Raw genomic sequence first — 22,206 nt, forward strand, 5'->3', positions numbered from 1 at the left:
AATTCCCTCCATGTCCCAGGATATAAAGCATAATAATTTTCTTCAGGTACACATCTTCTGAAGCTTGTTTTCTAACTGAAGACTTTGGAACTTGCCTTATTCTTCATTTAAAAATCTTGACATGACAGTTTATACCTGATATTTGTTACATAATTATTACAAACAAAAGTACAAGAGCTTTTGGGCTTTGGTAATTTGTTTTGGCTGCCAGAATCCTTTTTGCTCTTTGGCTTATATGTGATGGGGTTTCTAGCTAAAGCAAGAAAATTGAAAAGAAGTTGTGGAGCTGTATTAGTTCTTAGAACTTGGATTAGTCACCTCTAACTGTGTGTTATTGCTGCATCTAATCATTACTGCGTTTAATCACAGAATAAATTACATCTAAGGTAACATTTGTTTGAACATCCTGTTTTGAACCTGTGTAGCCGATAAAGGTGAAGTGAGTTGCAGATTTTGCTAATCTGGCCAGTGTTAGAGTTCATTTTGATTTGTGACCTTTTCTCTGAATCCTGCCTATATAGTGCTCCTAATTTCAACACGTTCTGTTTGCAACTAAATTTTTGTTGTGGTAGCAGAGCAGATTATAGCTATGTTTTCTGGATCCCTGTGTATATCTGGTATAAGGGGATGATATTATTCCATGGAAATGACAAATGAAATATTTGAGTGCCAAAATATTTTTTATTGGAAATCTTCCTAAAATTTTCCTGACTTAATACGCTCAGCGTATGCTGGCTAATTTTTCTTCATCTTTTGGTTACATGACTTAAAGTTTTCATTATAAATATCCGTAATTAAACTGTCCTATAATACAGTGATACCTTCAGAACTTATTGAGGTATACTTAGCAGTCCATGGCCTCAGATTTCATAGAACCACAGTACTGCAGAGTTGGAAGGACCATTTAGTCTAGCCTATACCTGAATAAGCATTGCCTCTATATCTTATCAGACAAGTGATATCTAGCCTTTGCTGCAAGATTCTGTGTTTGTAAGTCACTTATGTTCTTGATTTAGTTCTCTGGTCAAGCAGAGCATAATCACTTGCTCAACCCATCTATATGAATCCTCATTATAATATACCCAGTGGTCATGTCGCCTCTACTTGAAGATCTCCAAGGAAGGAGAAGTCACCACATCTTGGCATCCTTTTTGCTTTTGGATGGCAGTTCTAATTCTTGTTTTTAAAGTACTTCAAGACTGCTTTCACATCCCCCAGGAGTCTTCTTCAATTCAGTATCCACAGGCTTTCAACAGACCTTGGTACTTGATAGTGTATGATCACAAGGCCCTTTACCATCTTTTTTGGCTTAATAATGCATTTCAAATACCTGGTTTTACTACAGACCAGTGGATGGTGAGATGTGGCTCTCCTTAATTTTGTACCTTGTCCCTTTCTCCATATAGACAAAGATAGCATTTGGGATTTTTGGCTACTGTGTCATACTGTTGGTTCATTTTGAGCTGGTAGTTGGCTAAAATCCCTTGGTGTTTTTCAGATAGGTTGATGTTAGCTACACCTGCATTTTGTACTTGTAAAATTCATTATTTTGAACACAAACGTAAGGTTTTTTATTCCTATCAAATTTTATTCAGGCCAATATTTTAATTGTAGCATGAGTTTCTTGGGTTTCATTGAACATTGTGAGGCATCAGGGTACAGGGAGGGGATAGAATACTAGTTTTGGAGTCAGAGGGTCTAAGTTCAAATCCTGTTTTTGTCACTATCTTACGTGATCATGAACAAATTATTTAATTTTAGAGCCTCTAAGGAGAATATTTGATGTATTTCTTACCTCACATAATTGTGAGGAAAGTGCCTTTACTAAAGAAGTACTAAAGAAATAAAGTAGTAAAGAAATAAATCATCCCTTCTAGCGTCCTCTGTGATTTTGAGAAGCATATAACCATCTATGCCTTTATCTAAGTTGTCATTGAACTATCACTTAATAGTAATAAACTAGTATTGATATCTGCTCTTTCTACTCTTTGGGTCTGACTATTCAACCAGTTCCAAATTTACCTATTTCTGCCAGTCTTGAAAAATGGGATGAAAAACTTTCGTCAGATTTTTTGTTAGAACCTAAACTGCTTAGAGTAGGATGGCTGGAGCTGTAGGGTTCAGGTACTAGTTTTTCTCATTACTAGCAGTCACATTGAATAAGTCTTTACCTTTCTGAGACTCAGTTTCCTTATCTGTAAAATAAGGTTATTGGACTAGATAACCTGAGGTTTCTTCCAGTTCTAAACCTATAATCCTTTTCCTAGAAGGTTCCTTTGATTTACCAATCAAGTACCTTATCAAAAAAGGAAATGAGGAGGGGAGGAGCCAAGATGGCTAAGTAGAAAGACACGTATGCTAGCTCCGAAACCCACAGCCCATAAAATACCTGTAAAGAAGAACTCCCAACAAATTCTGGAGCAGCAGAAGCCACAAAACTACGGAGCAGAGGAGATTTCTGTTCCAGAGAAACCTGAAAAACTGACACCAAAGATCAGTCACGCACGGGACCTGGAGCAGAGCCCAGCTCTGACTCGGCCGTGCGGTACTGAGAGGAGCAGATCCGAGCAGGTTTCAGGGACAGAATCTCCAGCAGCTGCGCAAGTCCCTCCACCCACAGGAGCTAAAGGTCAGTGAGAGAGTCTTTTTGGCTCGCAGAGAGGGGTGCGGGGTGTCCCCATAACTCAGGCTGCCTCGGGAGGCAGCAGCAAAGGTAGCAGCAGACTGGGGCTCCCAAAGCAGGCAGGAGCTCTGATCCATTGTTGAAGGTCTCTGCATAAACCCCCTGAGGGAACTGAGCCCCTGTGAGGTGGCCCTGCCCCAACCTGAGCACCTGAACTTAATCTCACGCTGAATAGCAGCCCCGCCCCAGCCAAAAGCCCTGAGGCTGGGGAGCAGCATTTGAATCTCAGACCCCAAGCACTGGCTGGGCAGGTCTGGAGGCGAGGTGGGTGTGGAGAGGACACTCAGAAGTCAAGTCACTGGCTGGGAAAATGCCCAGAAAAGGGAAAAAAATAAGACCATAGAAGGTTACTTTCTTGCTGAACAGATATCTCCTCCCATCCTTTCAGATGAGGAAGAACAAGGCTTACCATCAGGGAAAGACACAGAATTCAAGGCTTCTGTAACCCAAACATCCATAATAAATATTCAATGGGCTCAGGCCATGGAAGAGCTCAAAAAGGATTTTGAAAATCAAATTAGAGAGGTGGAGGAAAAACTGGGAAGAGAAATGAGAGAGATGTAAGAAAAGCATGAAAAGCAGGTCAACACCTTGCTAAAGGAGACCCAAAAAAATGCTGAAGAAAATAACACCTTGAAAAATAGGCTAACTCAATTGGCAAAAGAGGTTCAAAAAGCCAATGAGGAGAAGAATGCTTTCAAAAGCAGAATTAGCCAAATGGAAAAGGAGGTTCAAAAGCTCACTGAAGAAAATAGTTCTTTCAAAATTAGAATGGAACAGATGGAGGCTAATGACTTTATGAGAAACCAAGAAATCACAAAAGAAAACCAAAAGAATGACAAAATGGAAGATAAGGTGAAATATCTCATTGGAAAAAGAACTGACCTGGAAAACAGATCCAGGAGAGACAATTTAAAAATAATGGGACTACCTGAAAGCCATGATCAAAAAAAGAGCCTAGACATCATCTTTCATGAAATTATCAAGGAAAACTGCCCTGAGATTCTAGAACCAGAGGGCAAAATAAGTATTCAAGGAATCCACCGATCACCATCTGAAAGAGATCCAAAAAGAGAAACTCCTAGGAACATTGTGGCCAAATTCCAGAGTTCCCAGGTCAAGGAGAAAATATTGCAAGCAGCTAGAAAGAAACAATTCAAGTATTGTGGAAATGCAATCAGGATAACACAAGATCTAGCAGCTTCTACATTAAGGGATCGAAGGGTGTGGAATATGATATTCCAGAAGTCAAAGAAACTAGGACTAAAACCAAGAATCACCTACCCAGCAAAACTGAGTATAATATTTCAGGGGAAAAACTGGTCTTTCAATGAAATCAAGGACTTTCAAGCATTCTTGATGAAAAGACCAGAGCTGAAAAGAAAATTTGACTTTCAAACATAAGAATGAAGAGAAGCATGAAAAGGCAAAGAGCAGAGAGAAGTCATAAGGGACTTACTAAAGTTGAACTGTTTGCATTCCTACATGGAAAGACAATATTTGTAACTCTTGAAACTTTTAAAAAAAATGAAATTAAGCTGTGGGAAAGAAATACATTGGGACGAGAAAGGGAGAAATGGAATGGGGCAAATTATCTCTCATAAAAGAGGCAAGCAAAAGACTTTTTAGTGGAGGGAAAAAGAGGGGAGGTGAGAAAAAAACATGAAGTTTACTCTCATCGCATTTGACTGAAGGAAGGAATAAAATGCACACTCATTTTGGTATGAAAACCTGTCTTACAATACAGGAATGTGGGGGTGAAGGGGATAAGCAGGGTGGGGGGCATGATGGAAGGGAGGGCAATGGGAGGAGGGAGCAATTTGAAGTCAGCACTCTTGGGGAGGGACAGCATCAAAAGAGAGAATAGAAGCAATGGGGGGCAGGATAGGATGGAGGGAAATATAGTTAGTTTTACACAACATGAGTATTAGGGAAGTCATTTGCAAAACTACACAGATATGGCCTATATTGAATTGCTTGTCTTCCCAAAGGGAATGGGTAGGGAGGGAGGGATGAAGAGAAGTTGGAACTCAAAGTTTTAGGAACAACTGTTGAGTACTGTTCTTGCTACTAGGGAACAAGAAATACAGGTAATAAGGTATAGAAAGTTATCTGGCCCTACAGGACAAAAGAGAAGATAGGAACAAGGGAATGGAAGGATGATAGAAGAGAGGGCAGATTGGTGATAGGGGCAAATTAGAATGCTCGGTGTTTTGGGGTAGGGGTAGGGGACAAATGGGGAGAAAATTTGGAACCTAAAATTTTGTGAAAATGGATGTTAAAAGTTAAATAAATAAATTTTAAAAAAAAGAAATGAAGTTAGTTTGAAATAACTTTTCTTCCTTTTGTAGATGTTCACTAATCATCTCTTTTATGTGTTAGAAATTTGTCATGGTTACCAGTCTTAGTTCAGAGACTCTAGTCCTAAGGCACCTCTCTAGTTCTGTATTGTTTTTTTGGAAGTCACTGACAAGGGCCCAGCAGTCATGTTTAGTTCCCTGGGATACTGGAGTCAGGGCTTCATGATGTGAATTCATTAAGGACAACTGGATGCTTTCTTCTATGTAGTGAGCTTTGGAGGTCATCTGCTGGTGAGCCATTTGTGTGTGTGTGTGTGTGTGTGTGTGTTCTTCCCAGACCAGAAAAAGGGGTGAATATTTGAGCACTTGTGCCTACATTCTCATCTGTTTTACTTGCCCTGTCTGCTTTGAACAAGATAGCTTTTAAAACTTGTTCATTGTCTTTTGTTTCCTTTGCTAGCCTCCATTTGTTTTGAGCTTTAGTGCTTTTTTAGGCTTTGCTAGTTCTATGTTCTCTTGTAGCTTTTCTGGTCTTAGTCTCAGTTTTTGATGTTCTTGTGTATCTTGTCTTACCACCTTCTCAGGGGTGGAAAAAGCCATTGAAGTATCCTCCATCCTAGAAAGTGTGGTGGAGGCAAGAAGGCTGTGAGAGTTGAGGTACATGGTTTGATGACAGTGTGACTTTTTGTCTGTTTCGTGGTGGAGCATCTTTTCCTACACTGCTACTCGTGGAGACCAGTCACCAGCCAGTTGCACAGAAAATAAATGATGTAGCTCATGCTGTCAGCATTTTGCTTACAGAGTTCTCTCTTGCTTTTTTTTTTTTTTATTAATCTTTTTAGGCTATTTTCCTTATTCATAAAATAGGTCTGTACTACTCAACCTAACAGGGTTGTTTTGAGAAAAGTACTTTGTTAACCTTAAAGGAAATATTATTTCAAAAGGAAACAAGAGAGGGAGACAGACAATAAACACTGGGCAGAGTTGAAGAACTAACAAGACACAATTCCCTCTAGCTTCCTTTTCTAAAACTGAGCTCATTAACTTTCCCTTAAAACCTATCCACTGTTTAGTACCACCATCCTCCCAGTCACCCAGGCTCACAACCTAGGTGTCATCCTTCACTCTCCCCACCTTCACTCCTATATCCAGTCTGTTGCCAAGGCCTGTTGATTCCTGATATTTCTCCTATATGTCCTTTTCTTTCCTTTGACACTGCCCCCATTCTGGTGCAGGCCCTCATCACCTCTCAGCTGGACTATTGCAGTAGCTGTTGGTAAGTCTGCTTGCCTCAAGTCTCTCCCCATTCTAGTCCATTCTGCACTCAGCTCTAAGTGATATTCCTAAAATTCAGGTCCAATCATGTCACATTCTCTTTCTGTCCAACTCCCACTTCCCCAGCTCTCCCAAAGTGAACACCAATGGGTGGCTCTCCATTACCCAGGATCAAATATAACATCATCTGGCATTCAAATCCCCCAGGCTTCTTATGTCTTTCTCCTCTCCCTTACCCCCCTCAACATCTACACATTCTGCAGTCCAGTGACACTGGTCTCCTCGCTGTTATTTGAACAACATATCTGTCTGCTAACTAATGGACATTTTAGCTGGCCATCTTCCATGCCTGGAATTCTCTCCCTCTTTATCTCTGTTTCCTTGTTTTGAAAAATCCAACCTTTTGCCAGGAAACCTTTCCCAGTCTCCCTTAATGCTAATGCCTTCCCATTCTTGATTGTCTCCAATTTATCTTGTATGTAGCTTGTTTGCATGTAATTGTTTTTGTATTGTTTCCCCCATTATTTCGTGAGCTTGACCACAGGCCCTTTGCATCTTTCTTTGTATTTCCTGCACCTAGCTGGCACTTTGTAGATGATTATTAAGTGTTTATTGACTAACACAACACCTTCCTGGTCATTACTTCCTCTTTGTGTGTTGTCTTCCTCTATTAGAATGTAAGCTCCTTGGGGGCAAGTTGTCACCAGTGCTTAGCATAGGGCTTGGCGCACAATAATCATTTAATAAATACTTTTTTCATTCGTTCATTCAGTGCAGAAGAAAAGTGGCTTATCAATTTGACTTTTATTGCCTTTGAATTTCATTGTGGAATTGGTCACCGTGATCCCAAGATGGCATTTTACATTCATTTGTGGGGGGAGCATAAAAGGAGATAACAACTAAGCTTTATTGTCAAATAATTGTCCAGTAAAGATCAGTGTATAATTTTTGGCAATCATTTAGGAACTGAATTTGAAAGAGTTCTGTGGTCTATTAAGTCTGTTGACTAACTTCACCAGTAAGCCTGTAGCATGACATCCTAAAGAGCTGTATATTCTGATATCCCATGGGGATGAATGAGGTAACAGTTGTTTTTCTACTAAGGCACTTGGTTTAAGTGATTAAGGGAACAAAAACAATGATATTCTTTCTAAACCATTTGAAAGTTTCTGAATGATTCTTGATAAACAGAAACCCCGCTAACAGTTTTAAATTTGGTTCCTTTTTCCAGGAATAATTTTACATGTGTATCCCTGGCCACCTCTTTCAGAGTTTCATTCAGACCCCCAACTTCTTCATCAGATTGCCTTTACTTGCTACGTCAGTTTTTTAGGGTGGGTGGAAGACTTTTGAAAGTATGCATCATGTTGAACACTTTGTACTTGTAGCAATTAAAATCAAATTCAACCAATTTGTAGGTGAATGGAAACTGGTAAGGAGTGCTCTTTATTAATATGGGTAAGAGTGAATGGCTAATGGTAGAAGAGTGTATCCATATTCTAATCCTATATTACTTTTTTGTGATGAAGAATATACAACAAAATGTGAGAAACTTTAGTGCATTTTATTAGGGATAATACATGAATTCACTGATAGAAATTTTCCCCTGGTGTTTTGGAAGTTACCTAGGTTGCAAAGACTATGCCAGTCTTAGAGTATATACTTGAAACACTGGGGATATCTAATTCAGATGCTTCATTTTAGAGTCTTAAAGAGATTATGCTCTTCCCAAGCTAAAGTAGCAAGTGGCAGTGAGGATTTTAACTTGGGTCCTGTAACTCCAAAGCAGGTATCGTGCCTGCATGGTGTTTTCTTCAAGTTTAGGTGGTGCATGTATACATGCACACATGTGTATTGTTCTAGCCACCACAATTTATGAATGCTGTCTTTGCTCACAATTGCCACAGATTTCAGAGGAAACATAGTACATGGAGAAGAGTGCTGACTGGAGACAGTATCCCATCTCTGATCCTCATTACTTGTATGACCTTGAGTAAGAAACCTCTAGATCTCAGTTTCCATATTTGAAAAATGAGGGAATTGGACTGAATGGCTTCTGAACTCTTCTAGTTGTGAATCTGTAATCTTTTGATTTAGAAGTGAAGTGGAGAGTAATCTTAGATGTCTGGTTCAGCTCCTCTTCTTACATACAGGAGAGGAAACAGGCTCAGAAAAGGTCAGGTGTCTTGTGTGATGTCACACAGGTAATAAACCCTAGGTTCTCTCAGTCCTAAACTAGCATTTTGTGTTTGGCCATTGAGTTGAATAAATTTTTGACATGCTCTTTAATTTTTTTTCATGAAACTACTTTTAGCGTATTTGAGACTAAGCATACTTTGACTAGTCCAATTTCCCTAAGTTTAGCTTGATTTATAAGTTTTCATTGGTGTTTAAACAAGTTAAGTTTCCATGGCCTTTGAAGCAAGCTTTGCTCTGTCTCTTGGGTAACTTTCTTAACCAATTTCTCACCTATGGCTAGATCATGTTGCAGCATTTCCTCTCCATTTGGAGAGAGGTTCCCATTTGGGAACTTCTCTAATTCTGAAGCAATTCTGCTTTACAACATGTTGGTATATTTATCAGAGTTTATCATTCCTTCAATAGGGACAAGTTTTCCAGGCCAATGAAAGTTTAAAATAAAAACTGCCCAAACCTTTTTAATATTCTGATTATACCTGGATCTCAAGGTCATACTTGGACTTGCTGACAGTGCCTTGAATGAAAAACTGAGCTTGATCAGTAAAAATTACTTTCTTTCCAATCGTCAGTGTTCTAGTCTTTGGTTTTTCTATCTATCTATAAGAAGCCTACATTGCATTGTAGAAGCATCAATAACAATGACTCCAGAGGCCAGAGCCTTCTGAAGGGCTTTACTTGTTTTCTGAGGATTAATTAGGCTGTTTGCAACAATAGATTGTTCTTAGCATGTTTTTTTTTTTTTTTTTAGCTTTTCAGCTGCACTTTATGCTTTGGTGTGACTGATCCTGCTTCATTGTGGGCTTGAATGATCCTTGAAAGACTTGGCTTCCCCCCACCAACAGTCAGTTTAACACCTCCATGTCATTGGAGTATACTCTCTGAGAGCTGCCACCACTTTTGCAGTAAAAATGCAAAAAATTAGAGTTAGTTAATAATCACAGAATTAAAACACTACAGAAGTGAACAGCTAAATACATGTTCTTTGCATGACATTTAGCATTCAGCTGACAGAATTCACTGGGGAAACCAACTCATTCTAGTTTCACATCAAGTTCAAGCCATTTTCTGTCAGCCTAGTGTCAGAAGTACAGACACCATGGTCAACCCTTTAGGATAGTGAAATCAGAGCAAAATTATTGGTTGGCCCAGGTAATTTGCACACTGGTGTATAACCTGAGACAAAGTACAGGTGGACAAAGTGGGTCCAGCATTGATCAGAAGAAGGGGAGTGGGCTTAAGAAAACTGTAGGACTCCTTTACTGATGGCAAGCTTCTCACAAAGTGAAGACTCATTTTTATTATATTTTTTTGAAATACTGACAGTCAACCACTTGAACTATGGCAATGAGATAAGGAATACATCTGCCTGAGAAGAGTTAATATGAGTATCTGTACCAGGGGCAAAGAAGAAGTGGGTGTGAACAGGCTAGATTTAGAAGCAGTGAGGAACTCAGAAAACCATTTGTAAAAGATATTATCAAGGATAATATAAGAGGAAAAGAAAATGGGCTGATTACATGGTTAAGAATAAGGTATAGGTGGACTGCCAGAGTACCTCATCAGTAACCTTCCAGTGTCGGAAGCAAAGGATGAAGGCCTCCAGCCTGTTTGCCTGTGTCAGCCTCCAGTGGAAAACTTAGTGGGAAGCCTAGAAGAGTCTCTTAGGATTGGCAGGGCAGTCTTTTTTTTTTTCATAGATTAAATTGTGAATAAGCTCTAGCAAAATAATGAATTTAAAATAGTAACAGAATCCTCACATTTCTAAAAGCCAAACTTCCTCAGAGCTGATTTTAGACTTAAAAAAAAGTTCTTTAGAGAATCTATGAGACATGAGTATTTTATGTAAATCTGTTTTTTTTTTTGTGGCTATGGCAGAAAGCAGTAGTTTTTAAAAAATTATTTTCCAAAATTTGTAACGTGTCATTGGGAAGTGAATCATCTCTAATTTAGCAGCTTACCTGTGAATGCTTGGATATTATATTTTTCTACACATAAGTCAGCCATCAACCATCCCTATAAATAACTCCACCAGGACCCATACACTGTTCCTTCCCCTTGATGAGAGTGGAGTAGTATTTAAATGAGGCTCGGTTCAATGTCTTCCAAAAGAGGAAGAATGTCATGATGGAAAGAGGGCTGGCTCTGGGAGTCCAGAATCTTTGGGTTTAAGTCCTTCCTCTCACAGAACTTAGGTGTATGTCTATATGTGTGTTCTCTACAACTACTGTTATTTTAAGCAGTGTGTCCCAATAGCTATTAATGGGGAGGGAGTTTCCATACTAAGATCTTACACTCAGCTTAAATAGCTCTCACACACATATACAGACTTGAGAAACAAAACATTAAGTAGGAGTATGTGTGTGTATCCCTACTGGTTGTTAAAGTCTGCATTTGTTGTAAAATGTCCAGGATTAAACTACTAAATTTAAAAAATACCACAAGTGTTTATATTTAGCGATCTTCATCTTACTGTTCCGAGACTAAGAACAAGTAATTGCTAGTTTTAGAGTGAACCAGTCCGTTTCTTTAAAAAAGAACAAAATTAATTTATTTTTTCTCAGTTGCATGTAAAAACAATTTTTAATGTGTTGTTTTTAAGAATTTTGAGTTTCAAATTCTCTCCTTCCCACCCCCTTCTTGAGATGGCAAGCATTTTGTTATAGATTATACATGTGCAGTCATGCAAAACATATTTTCATATTAGTCATGTTGTGAAAGGAAGCAGAGACCAAAAAAAAAAAACCATGAAAAAAATAAAAGTGAAAAATAGCAGCTTTGATCTGCATTCAGACTCCATCAGTTCTTTCTCTGGAGGCATTTTTCATCATGATACCTTCAGAATCGTCTTAGATCATTGTATGGCTCAGAATAGCTAAGTCATTCAATGATCATCATATAGTATTGCTGTATATGATGTTCTCCTGGTTCTGCTTGCTTCACCTTGCATCAGTTCTTTCCAGGTTTTTCTGAAAGGAAATTCATCATTTCTTATAGGAAAACAGTATTCCATTGTAATCATATACCATAATTTTTTTAGCCATTCCTCAGTTGGTGGGCATCCCTAATTCTTTGCCACCACAAAAAGCTACTATAAATATTTTCTACAACTAAGTCTTTTTCCTTTCCCTTTGCTCTCTTTCAGGACACCAACCTTGTTGTATTACTGGGTCAAAGGGTATGCACAATTTTATAACCCTTTTGGCATAGTTCGAAATTACTTTCCAGTATGGTTGGACCAGTTCATTTCTATAGATACTTTTAGTAAACTAAATTATTACTTCCATAATCCCAAATGATTCAAAGTATTTAAGGGACTTTGACCAGTTCATTTTTATGATTTTCAAAACTCTTTGATAAGCTTTTATTGAACAGTAACTTCCATGTTAGGCTAGAATTTCTGATTGTATTTAGGGATAGGGGTTGGACCTGTCATTTTATTAACATAAGCCCAGGTGGTAAAATGCCTTTTAGCAATTCAAATTGCCACCTTCTCTGCTATTGCAGGAACTGATTAAAATGTAATGTGCGGGGGAAGATATTTAGCAAAATAAATAAAAATACTATAAAATGTTACTATGTGGTTTTCCAAGTCAATAATTTGTGACCCACAGGTATTCTAATATACGATTTAGTGACCTTGTTTCTATTTGATTTTGACACCACCAGCCTAAACCAGTGGGTTTAAAATGATTTGTCCAGGGTTACACAAGGCAGTATGTGTTAGAGGTGGGGCTTCAATCTAGTTCTTCCGGGTAGTGAGGTCAGCTCTCTTTCTACTATGAAATAGATGTCTAAGCATCTCAGCTGTTGAGGGAATTAGCGATAAAGAATGATATGTTGTAACTTATTTGTAAAACTTAACCAAAGTTTGCTTGAACATATTATCACATGCAGTAACATTAAAAATTAAATTTACTTTTGCATGATAATATCTATCCAGCTCTATCCAGCCTCAACACATCACGACCATCTTCTTGTTGGTTTTTTAAAAAGTATAGTTGTTTTTATATTTTTACCCATCCTGGTCAGCAATTGGTTTTATCACATTAAGAAAATACTTAGTAGAATTATGAACAAATGACTTGTGCTTACTTCTGATCTCTTTTAATTGACCTTTTTGTAGCTGTGTATACATCATCTAAATTTATTCACTTGTTAGGAGTAGCTGTAAATGTGTCTTGTTTATAAGCTAAATGCGCTGCCAGTTTTTTTTTTTTTTTTGGATAATGAATGAAGGCGTTGTCAGCAAGCATTCGTTAAGCAGTGGTTGTGCCACAGCCACTAAGCAGACGGCAGTTCCCTCCCCTCAAGGAAGGAGACTAGCACTAGGCCTGTGGAAGATGGGGGGACTGAAGTAGTGGAGGAGGGAATGAATAACAGTCCAGGCATGAGAGTCAACCAGGGCAAAGGCAAATGGAGTGTTACGGGGATGTAAGTGCAAGCTGGATCATAGAATCCATGAAACACTGTAAGGTGTAAGAAGACTGCAAGGAGAGGAAGGGGCCAGGTAACAAAGAGCTGCAAATATCAAACAGAGAATGTGGTATTTGATCCTGGAGGTACTAGGGAGCCACTGGACCTTACTGGGTAGAGGATGACACAGTCACGCCAACATTTCAGAAAATTACTCTAGCAGCTGCATGAGTATAGATTGTAATGGGGAGACTTGAGAAAGAGGGACCAATTAGAAGACTTGTCAATAGTCCAGGTGAGAGGTGGTGAGGGCCTGAACTTAGGCTGATGGGTATGTGAGTGGAGAGAAGGGAAAATATATGCATATGTATAATATATATGTCTCTAATGTGTGTCTGTGTGTAATGCTGTGTATACACACATATGGTATTGTGAAGGTAAAAATGAAAAGATTTGGCAACATACTGGATTTGTGGAGTGAGAGAGTGAGACGTTGAATATGATTCCCAGGTGACAGAAAATGGTAGCACTCTTGTCAGTATCAGAAAATAAGTTGGGAGAGTTTTGGACACATTACATTTGAGAGGCCTATCAGGGCAATCAGTTTGAGATGTTCAGGAGGCGCTTAGGAGGGAGATTGAGGCTGGATGTATAGATATGGAAATCATTTGCTTAGAGAAGGAGCTGATGAGATATTATAAATAGTGAAAAGGGAATGGTCCCAGAATAGAGCTTTGGGGTGCAGACATGGTCTGAAGTAGATGAAAAACCAGTAGAGGAGACTGAGGTGAAGTTAAGTGATTTGTCACTTAACTGATTCAAAGTTGTATCTTCCTGATTGCAAGTTGAGCATTAACTAACCCATCACCTCGCTAATTCTTAACAGCCTATTTTTGCTATCCTTGTGTTACAATATTTCTCAAACCTGTAAGTGAGGGAAATGTTAGTGGTGTCTTTGTTCAGTCTAAACTTCTATATACTTGTCCCCTGTTAATGTATGAACAGTTAAGATTAAAGTTTTTCTCTCATCTTATGATCTTACTTAGTTTTTAATGTAGCACATTTCCTTTGAAGATATGATTACTTAATGTATCAATGATTAGATTTTCCCTTTCTTTTCTACTATAGTATTGTAATGATTAATAAACTCACAGTTATATTATATTTTCTGGTTTTTAAAAACTCTTTGCTCATGATAACACGGTAAGGTTGATAGTGCAGTTATTTTCTCTTTTTAGAATTGAGGAGACTGACTTAGTGAGGCAGTAATTTGCCTAAGACACAGCTAATAAGTTGGGTCTCAATGTAAAGGATTGTAGATTTAGAGGTAGAAGGTATCGTGTGTGTGTTTTATTATTCAGTAGTCTTTTAGATTACAGTACAACTCTTTGTGACCTCTTTTGGATTTTCTTGGAAAGGATACTGGAGTGGTTTGCCATTTCCTTCTCCAGCTCATTTGATAGATAAGGAAACTGAGACAAACAGGGTTGGAACTTGCCCAGGGGTACATAGATAGTAAAGTGTCTCAGGCCTGATTTGAACTCAGGAAGATGTCTTCTGACCTCGCTCCCAGCAGTACCCACTGTGCCACCTAGCTGCCTGGGACCTTATACATTTTACAGATGAGATTGAGAAGTTCACTCTTATAAAATGCTCTTGTTTGTCCTTTATTTTCAAAGAGGATCAGTGACACCAGGAAGTGAGGCAGGGCTATGCAAGGTCACTGGCCTCATTCCTCGGGAGCCATTTGGGTCCAGTGGCAGTACGGATCAGGATGACTAGAGATGTCCCCAGATGCGGTGGGAGACTTTGACCTTTTTAAGCTAAGGTCTTTCCCAGGGCTCTGTGTGAAATGCTGTGTAGTGAGTGGCAGAACTCAGGTGAAATCTAGTGCATTTCCTGTTTAAGGCAGAGATTCCAACTGATCTTTCTGAGGAAATGGTCAAAGAGTATTTGTTATTGGCCTTTACAACTAATTAGAATAGTGTAAGCTTTACTTGTTGAACTTGAATTTTTAGTTCCCATGTTTTGCAGAGCCATATCTAACTTCATCACACTTTCTAAAGTAAAGAATAGGAATGTCTATTTGGAGACTAGGAACAATTAATTTAAATTGGTTATTAGAAGGAAAAAAATAACCTACTGAATTGTTTTACCGAGATCATTTTCCTCGATGTAGATGATGAGAAAAACAGGGGTGTAGTTCAGCATTCTCTTGGTAACTTGTTGACCTTGGAGATTGGAATTCTGGAATTGATTTAAAGATTTACTGGATTATTTTCTTTCTTTGATATTTTTATACTGTAATTTGGTCCTGGTTGGTAGATGAGAATATATGAAGTTAGGAATATATGAAGTATTTTTTGTATGTTGAATGTGATCACTGTCATTGCATATTAGGCTAGATTTCTTTGGAGGTAAGACTAAAATGAGACAGTCATTTAATCTTAGGGTGAATATAGTATAAAGGTCAGCAATCATTTCAAAGTAGCTTGGGGGAAATGACAACTAATTTGCATGCATGCAGCTTTTCCTGTTTAGCCCAGTTGGCAGTCAAGACTTTTCCTCTTCACTTTGGTCTCCTTCCAGTCCCGGTTCTTGGATTAGATAAATCTCTTGCTCCCTCCAAACCTGACTGGATACTAGTTGATTTGGGAACTTTATGAATATTAAAGTTTTAATGTAAGATTTTCTTGAACTTGGATCAAACTGCTGAAAACTTCTAAGAACAGTGTTTTAAACTGCCCAGATACTTATGGCACTTGGGGTGCTTTTTCTCCCTCCCCCCCCCCCCCCCCCCCCCCGAGAAAAAAAAAGCTGCTCAAAAATGGTTAGCGCTCACATGGCTAAGATGAGATGGGAATCAACAACTCTTTCTTTTAGTGGAGTGGAAGACCCTTAGAGCACCCTTAGAGCCCTGAACCCAAACTTCTTTTTTTAGTGTGTGGTCTCTTCCAGTTTAGGGTATGAGTTTCTTGAGAGCAGGACTATTCTACCTTTTCTCTTTGTATCCCCAAGTGCTTAGCTTAGTGCTTGGCACATAGTAAATGCTTACATGATTTTTAATTCATTCAAAACTACTATATTTGGACCAATAGCTTCTTTTTTGAGGTTTTTTGATAGTTTATTAGTTGAGCCTGACTCTGTATGACCCCATTTGGGATTTTCTTGGCAAAGATACTTTGGGTGGTTTGCCATTTTCTTCTCCAACTTGTTTTATAGGTGAGGAAACTGAGGTAAACAGGGGGAAGTGACTTGCCCAGGGTCACACAGCTAGTAAGTATCTGGGGCTGGGTTTGATTTCAGCTCTTTCTGACCCAGGCCCAGGCCTCTATCTACTGTGAAACCTATTTGCTGCCATTTTTTTGAGGCAAACAAGTTAAAAAAGTTAGGACAGGCCAAATTTAGAAAAATTATGATATTATTATTATTTAAACATAGCCCATGTGAAATGTTGCTGGCTTAAAGTTTCCTGTATCTTCAAGATCAGCGTAATTGTATTATACCTATTGATTAAAATGATTTTCAGATTGTGTGCTAATTAGCTTTTTTCCCTTTTGTCAGTGGTAACTGAATGTTTTAAATACAGATTTCATTATTTATAAAGTCAATAGGACTGGCATCACAACTTCTTCTATAATTTGGTATTCATTCTAGATTGAGCATTGTTTTGACTTGAGTTTTTAAGCAAAGAAATATATTGTTTTTCCTGTTTTGAATGAAGACATATTCATTGGTTCCTTCAGATTGTGAATCGACACGGCCCGGAGGCAGATAGGCATTTATTACGCTGCCTATTTTCTCATGTGGATTTCAGTGGCGATGGTAAAAGTAGCGGCAAAGATTTTCATCAGGTACTTTTTGAACTTAATCAAATTATATGTATTTCTTTTAACTACACAGTTTTCACTTTGGACAGAAAACATTCAGTGATAGTGGCAAATCAATTAAATTCTTTTGAAGGTAATCCTCTTTAATAGCTGGAAGGGGATTGGTAGGGAGTTTTAGTTTATATAACTCTAAGACAGTGCTGTTAATGGCTAAAAAATAGTCATGCTGTCTTGGGTACAGGACTTTCAACAGTTCTGGGTCTAGTTCTGGGAAAGTATGTTCTCTTAGGGCTTTTCTCACTTGAAAGTGGAGTAGGTGCCAGCTGACTCTGTGGGATCATCCTAAGTAAGGGGTGTAGGATTCTCCTCCTCCCACCCCCAATCACAAGTTAGGAAGCAATAGCTTTTCTTGTGGAGGATAGAGGGAATGCCCTGCTGAGAGAAGGGGAGACTGCCTCCTAATCACCTTTGGTGAAGATCTGAAGTGTTGTGGGAAATACCCTTTTACTTAACATAAGTATTACTGCATGGACACAGTGGCATCTGCATTGGTTGTAAATATTATATTTAAATAATAAAGATTTGTCCCTCATCTCTGTATTAAGAGAACTGTTTGCTCATCTGCTTAAGATCAGTATTGGTCATTACGTTGATTTAGCTGTCCTTATAGTTTTGTTTTTCTAATGCAGGATATTTTTTAAAATTTCTTTAAAGTAATGAGAAAGTATTCTAATAGATTTATATACCCTTTATTTTAAAAAATTCTGAAAAGATCAGGGGTTTGTGGTATAAGCATTTGAATAATTTAAACAATTTGAATAGTTACTAATTGTTCTTTTTTTTTTAGACTCAGTTTCTGATTCAGGAGTGTGCATCACTGATTACAAAGCCAAATTTTATCTCAACGCTGTCCTATGCCATTGATAATCCATTGCACTATCAGAAGGTTTGTATTCCTTATAATTTTTATCCTGTGAACTGGATATTAGGTTTTTCAGAAGAGCCAATTTGCCTTTCTCAGATGTTCTAGTGCAGGGGTGGGAAACCTGTGGCCTTGAGGCCACATGTGATCTTGTAGGGCCTTGAGTGTGGCCTTCTGACTGAGTCCAGGTTTCACAGAACAAATCCTTTTATTAAGGGAATTTGTTCTGTGAAGTTTGGATTCAGTCGAAGGGTCACACTTGAGGACCTCGAAGGCCATATATGACTTTGAGGCTGCAGCTTTCCCACCTCTGTATCTAGCTTATTATCTTGGTGGTAAAGATCTCAGTAAAAATTATAATGCATTAACATCATGCTGTTTTTAAACCCCAAGAGATAAAGGATCTTAGAATTTGATGACCCTTAAAAGTCATGTGGTCAACCCCTTAATCTTGTAGATTAGGAAATTTTATTCCTAGACAATGTGAGTGATGTTCCTGAAGTCACACAAGTACTAACAAGATGTGGGATTCAAACCCAGTTTTCTTATTCTGCATTCAGTGCTTTTTTCCACAGCTTTTTCCTACTACCTTTCATTGTAGTTTAACTGTTGGCATTGTAACCATGACCCTCTGTAATGAAATGCAGGTGGCTTACATGGTTTAAAAAAAAAAAAAAAGACCTACAAAGTTTGGATTATGCTCTGCAGTCATTCCTGTTGTGAAGAGAAAAGGAAACTTGACTGGCTTTAAAGAGTTTTTATCTTACTGACAGAAGACCTGGGCTCTAGCACTTTTTTTAGTGTGTGAGCCTGGGCCATATCTACTTCCTTTTTCATAGTTTCTTGTGGAAGAAATGTGATTGAAAATTAAGGGTGATAGATACTAGGCTATAATTATGGGGTTTTGTGTGTTTTGCTGTGGGCAGGCCCTCTATAGAATTGTTTTGCTTATATTCACTGAACAGATAGAAATTTTAGAAAACTTAATAATTGATGTGTAACAATTTTGTTGATTTCAGAGTCTAAAGCCTTCACCCCACTTATTTGCCCAGCTGAGTAAAGTTCTCAAGTTAAGCAAAGTTCAAGAGGTAGGTGATTTTGGACAGTGAAGATTGGGTAAATTAGAATGAGCATATCAAAGTTTTTTACCTTAATCTCATCTTCTTGCTTCAGGTTATTTTTGGTCTTGCTCTCTTGAATTCTTCCAGCTCCGATCTACGAGGTTTTGGTAAGTTCAGTAAGGTCTCCAAAATGCTTTAATGAAAATAGAATTCCTACTTTTTAAAAGTAAAATAGAACTTACCTAGGCCCAGGTAATCAGGTGTTTCATTTTCTGTCTAAATCTTGGTTGCCTATTAGATGTTGAAATAATACCTAATTGTCACAGATCACCTTGTGATAACCCTAGTTCTTAGCAACAGCACTTTTGAAAGGAAGTCAGGCTGTAGAAAAGGTGGGAAGATGATTTTGAAAACACATTCCCACATGTCCCTGCTGATTATATGGAGCTATGCTACTTTGAAATTTTTTTTTAAGCTTGATAGACTACTTCTTCTGTTTGGTGCTTGCACACTTCAGAAAGCAACAATCATGTCTTTCCAACAACAGTTGAATATTGTTTAATTGATGTCTTTTTTTTTGGATCAGTCATTCCCAGATATCCGCTACCCCACCCTCCAGTAAACTCTCTGTAGCTAACCATTTATATAGTATTCGCTGTGTGTCAGGCACTTTGCTAAGTGTTTCATTATTATTATCTCTTTTGATCCTCACAGCAACCCTGCGAGTTGCTAGGTGCTATTGTTATCCTCATTTTACGTGTCCAGCTTCACACAACCAATAAGTCTCTAACTCAGTCTTCTTAACTCCAGGCCCAACCCTCTCTCCACGGTGCCATCCAGCTGTCCCAAAAGAGAAATTATTAAGCACAACCAACACAGTGACCATGTCTCATGATAATCTGCCTTTTCTTTTTCTTGTTTTAGCTTATCATATTTGTGTGTCTTTGTGTGTGTGTGTGTGTGTATAGGGGGGAGGGCATGGAGACTTTAAAAAAAGTAATAGTGACTGTGCCCAGACTTTCTGTGGGCATTTTAACATAGCTTCATTTTAGAGTGGTGTGCCCTTTAAAATTGAATTAGTTGTGTGCCAGGGTCAGGCTTGATCCTGGTCTGATTTGACAGTGTTAGAGTTGGGAACAAGAAGAGAATAAAGGGTGGGGTTTGGAGGGGCAGTAGAGAAGCACTGGGTTCTTAGGAGTTAGTTTTGTTTTTTTTTCAATAGTACAGCAATTAATGGCTTATTGTTGGTTTTTTCTTCTAGCTGCCCAGTTTGTCAAACAGAAGCTTCCAGATCTTCTGCGTTCTTACATTGACGCAGACGTCAGTGGAAATCAAGAAGGTGGCTTCCAAGATATTGCCATAGAGGTCCTGCACCTCCTCCTCTCCCATCTCCTTTTTGGGCAGAAGGGAGCTTTTGGGGTTGGACAGGAACAGATCGACGCTTTTCTTAAGACACTGCGTAGAGGTAAGACTCTTTCCTCTCTGTCTGGTGGACTGTTACGAATGGCAATCCTTAGTTACCTTCAGTTTATCTCATTAAAAATAATTTTATTTAGCAAGTGAGCCCTACAAAGGGAGACATATTCACCCTTTTGCTCTTGTTAAATGTCCTACTAAAAGCACTGCAGAGTGTTTTGTGCTGTAAATTCTTGATGATGCTGTTTAATCTTCTTTACCTAGCTTGTGATTCTCATTCTGGTGTCTTTTACTTGGAGAGAAAGTTCAGTGATCTGATGAACCCTATGTTGGCACTGGAATTTATGTGTAATATGACTCTTCAGTTAAATTTTTTAGAATAAGATCACCAAAGACCTTTGAACAGGTTTAAGAAGGATGCTTGATGATAGAAACATTGGGAGTAGCTGTAGTTAAGTCCAAACAAATCTGCTCTGGAAACTGGATGTGAGTGCAGTTGAGAGGTTGTTCTAAGCCTTTCCCCACATTTTGTTTTCCTCTTAGTAGTTTAGGATATTTGAAAATGAAAGTAATAGTTTTAAGTCTCAGAAATATGGTCCTGAAGGCTTCTGCTTTGGAAAAGGGCTTCTTCTTGGTGATGGGGCATAGTTGCTTTTGCCATCTATCTTGGCCTTTGTTGGTGTCTTCTGGGGTTTTTAGGACTCCACTTTGAATTGCATTATTTCATCTCCTCAGTTAAAGGGAAGCAAATAGGAGCATTCATATAGTTCTCTGCCAGCTCTTGAATTAGAAATTGATTGGCAGTTCTCTTATGGGGAAAACCAATTGATATTTTAGTTATTGTGAATGTTATCAGACTAATACTGACTGGTCATTTTTAATCTAACATGAAAGCACTATTAAAAAATACTGTTAGGCTAGAATACTACAAACCAAAGTCAAGGACTATCATCCTTCCATTAACCCAAACTTTCAACCTGGGGGTCATCCTTATCTCCTCATTCTCACCTTCACATGTGAAGTGTAGTCCCGAATCTTGACATTTCTGTTTTTACAGCATTTCTCATACATCCTTCTCTTTATTCAGATCTACCTCCTCAGTTTAGGTTGTTACCACCTCTCTTCTGGAACACTGAAATAGTAACTGGTCTGCCATCCGCCATCCACCCACTGAACCACCAAAGTGATTTTCTTACAGCACGGCTTCAAATTACCTCCAGGATCAAATAGAGACTCTTTTATTTGGCATTTACAGCCAGATCCTTTCTTATCTTTCCAGTCTTCTTAGACTCACTGCTGTATGCTCCAGCCCATTTGCTGTTCTTTTGCATACTGCTCTATTTTCCATTTCGGTGCCAGGTGTCCTCATTCCTAAAATGCTCTCTTTTCCTCACTTTTGAATCTTTTTCTTGACTTCCTTCAAGACTCATGTCTTCTTCAGGAAGCCTTTCCCAGGCCCTCTAACTTTGAGGGTCTTCTCCTCGGAGGTTATTCTCCATATACTCTGTCTTGTATTTACTCGGAACGTATAGTATATGTGGGCAGGGTCTGTTTTCCCTGATTTTGTACTTTTGATCCCAGTAGTAATGTCACATCACCAAGAGTCATCTTTTCCAAAGGAGAACCATAAGGAACACATATGCATGCTTAGCAGGGTCCTTTGGTACATAATAAATGCTTCATATAAGTGCTTCGTAACTGACTGACATGAAGCATGAAAAGGTGGAAGTTAGGTGTTCAGATGAGCTTAGTAACTCATCCTAGGATTGATCAAGTTATGGCTTTGTTTTGACTATGAACCTGTAAATGACAGGAGCCAAGTTTTTGTGGGAAATGGAAAATGGCTTGCTTAATATTTGATTAACATAAGAATTAGTGCTGCAGCTTGGTGCTACAGCTAGATAGATAGAGCACCAGACCTAAAGTCAGGAAGAACCAACTTTGTGAGTTCAAATCTGACCTCAGACACTTCCTAGCTGTGTGACCCTGGGCAAGTCACTTCACCCTGTTTGCCTCAGTTTCCTCATCTGTCAGATGACCTGGAGAGGGAAATGACAAACCACTCCAGTTTCTTTGCCAAGAAAACCCCAAACGGGGTCACAAAGAT

The 22,206-nt window shown here is 38.6% G+C and overlaps 1 protein-coding gene across 9 annotated transcripts in view; it reads left to right on the forward strand.

Moving 5' to 3' along the window:
* The window catches only part of CNOT1 (CCR4-NOT transcription complex subunit 1), a 103,879-nt gene that overhangs the window by 14,227 nt on the left and 67,446 nt on the right, over positions 1-22,206 (forward strand). For all 9 annotated transcript variants that reach the window (XM_072636622.1, XM_072636627.1, XM_072636624.1 and 6 more), the window contains exons 3-7: positions 16,617-16,724; positions 17,548-17,646; positions 18,642-18,710; positions 18,796-18,850; positions 19,945-20,148. In XM_072636622.1, coding sequence (XP_072492723.1) covers positions 16,617-16,724; positions 17,548-17,646; positions 18,642-18,710; positions 18,796-18,850; positions 19,945-20,148 — 535 coding nt within the window. The remainder of the gene's footprint in view (positions 1-16,616; positions 16,725-17,547; positions 17,647-18,641; positions 18,711-18,795; positions 18,851-19,944; positions 20,149-22,206) is intronic.

Source organism: Notamacropus eugenii, chromosome 1 (assembly GCF_028372415.1).
Source record: "Notamacropus eugenii isolate mMacEug1 chromosome 1, mMacEug1.pri_v2, whole genome shotgun sequence".
NCBI classification, from domain to species: domain Eukaryota; kingdom Metazoa; phylum Chordata; class Mammalia; order Diprotodontia; family Macropodidae; genus Notamacropus; species Notamacropus eugenii.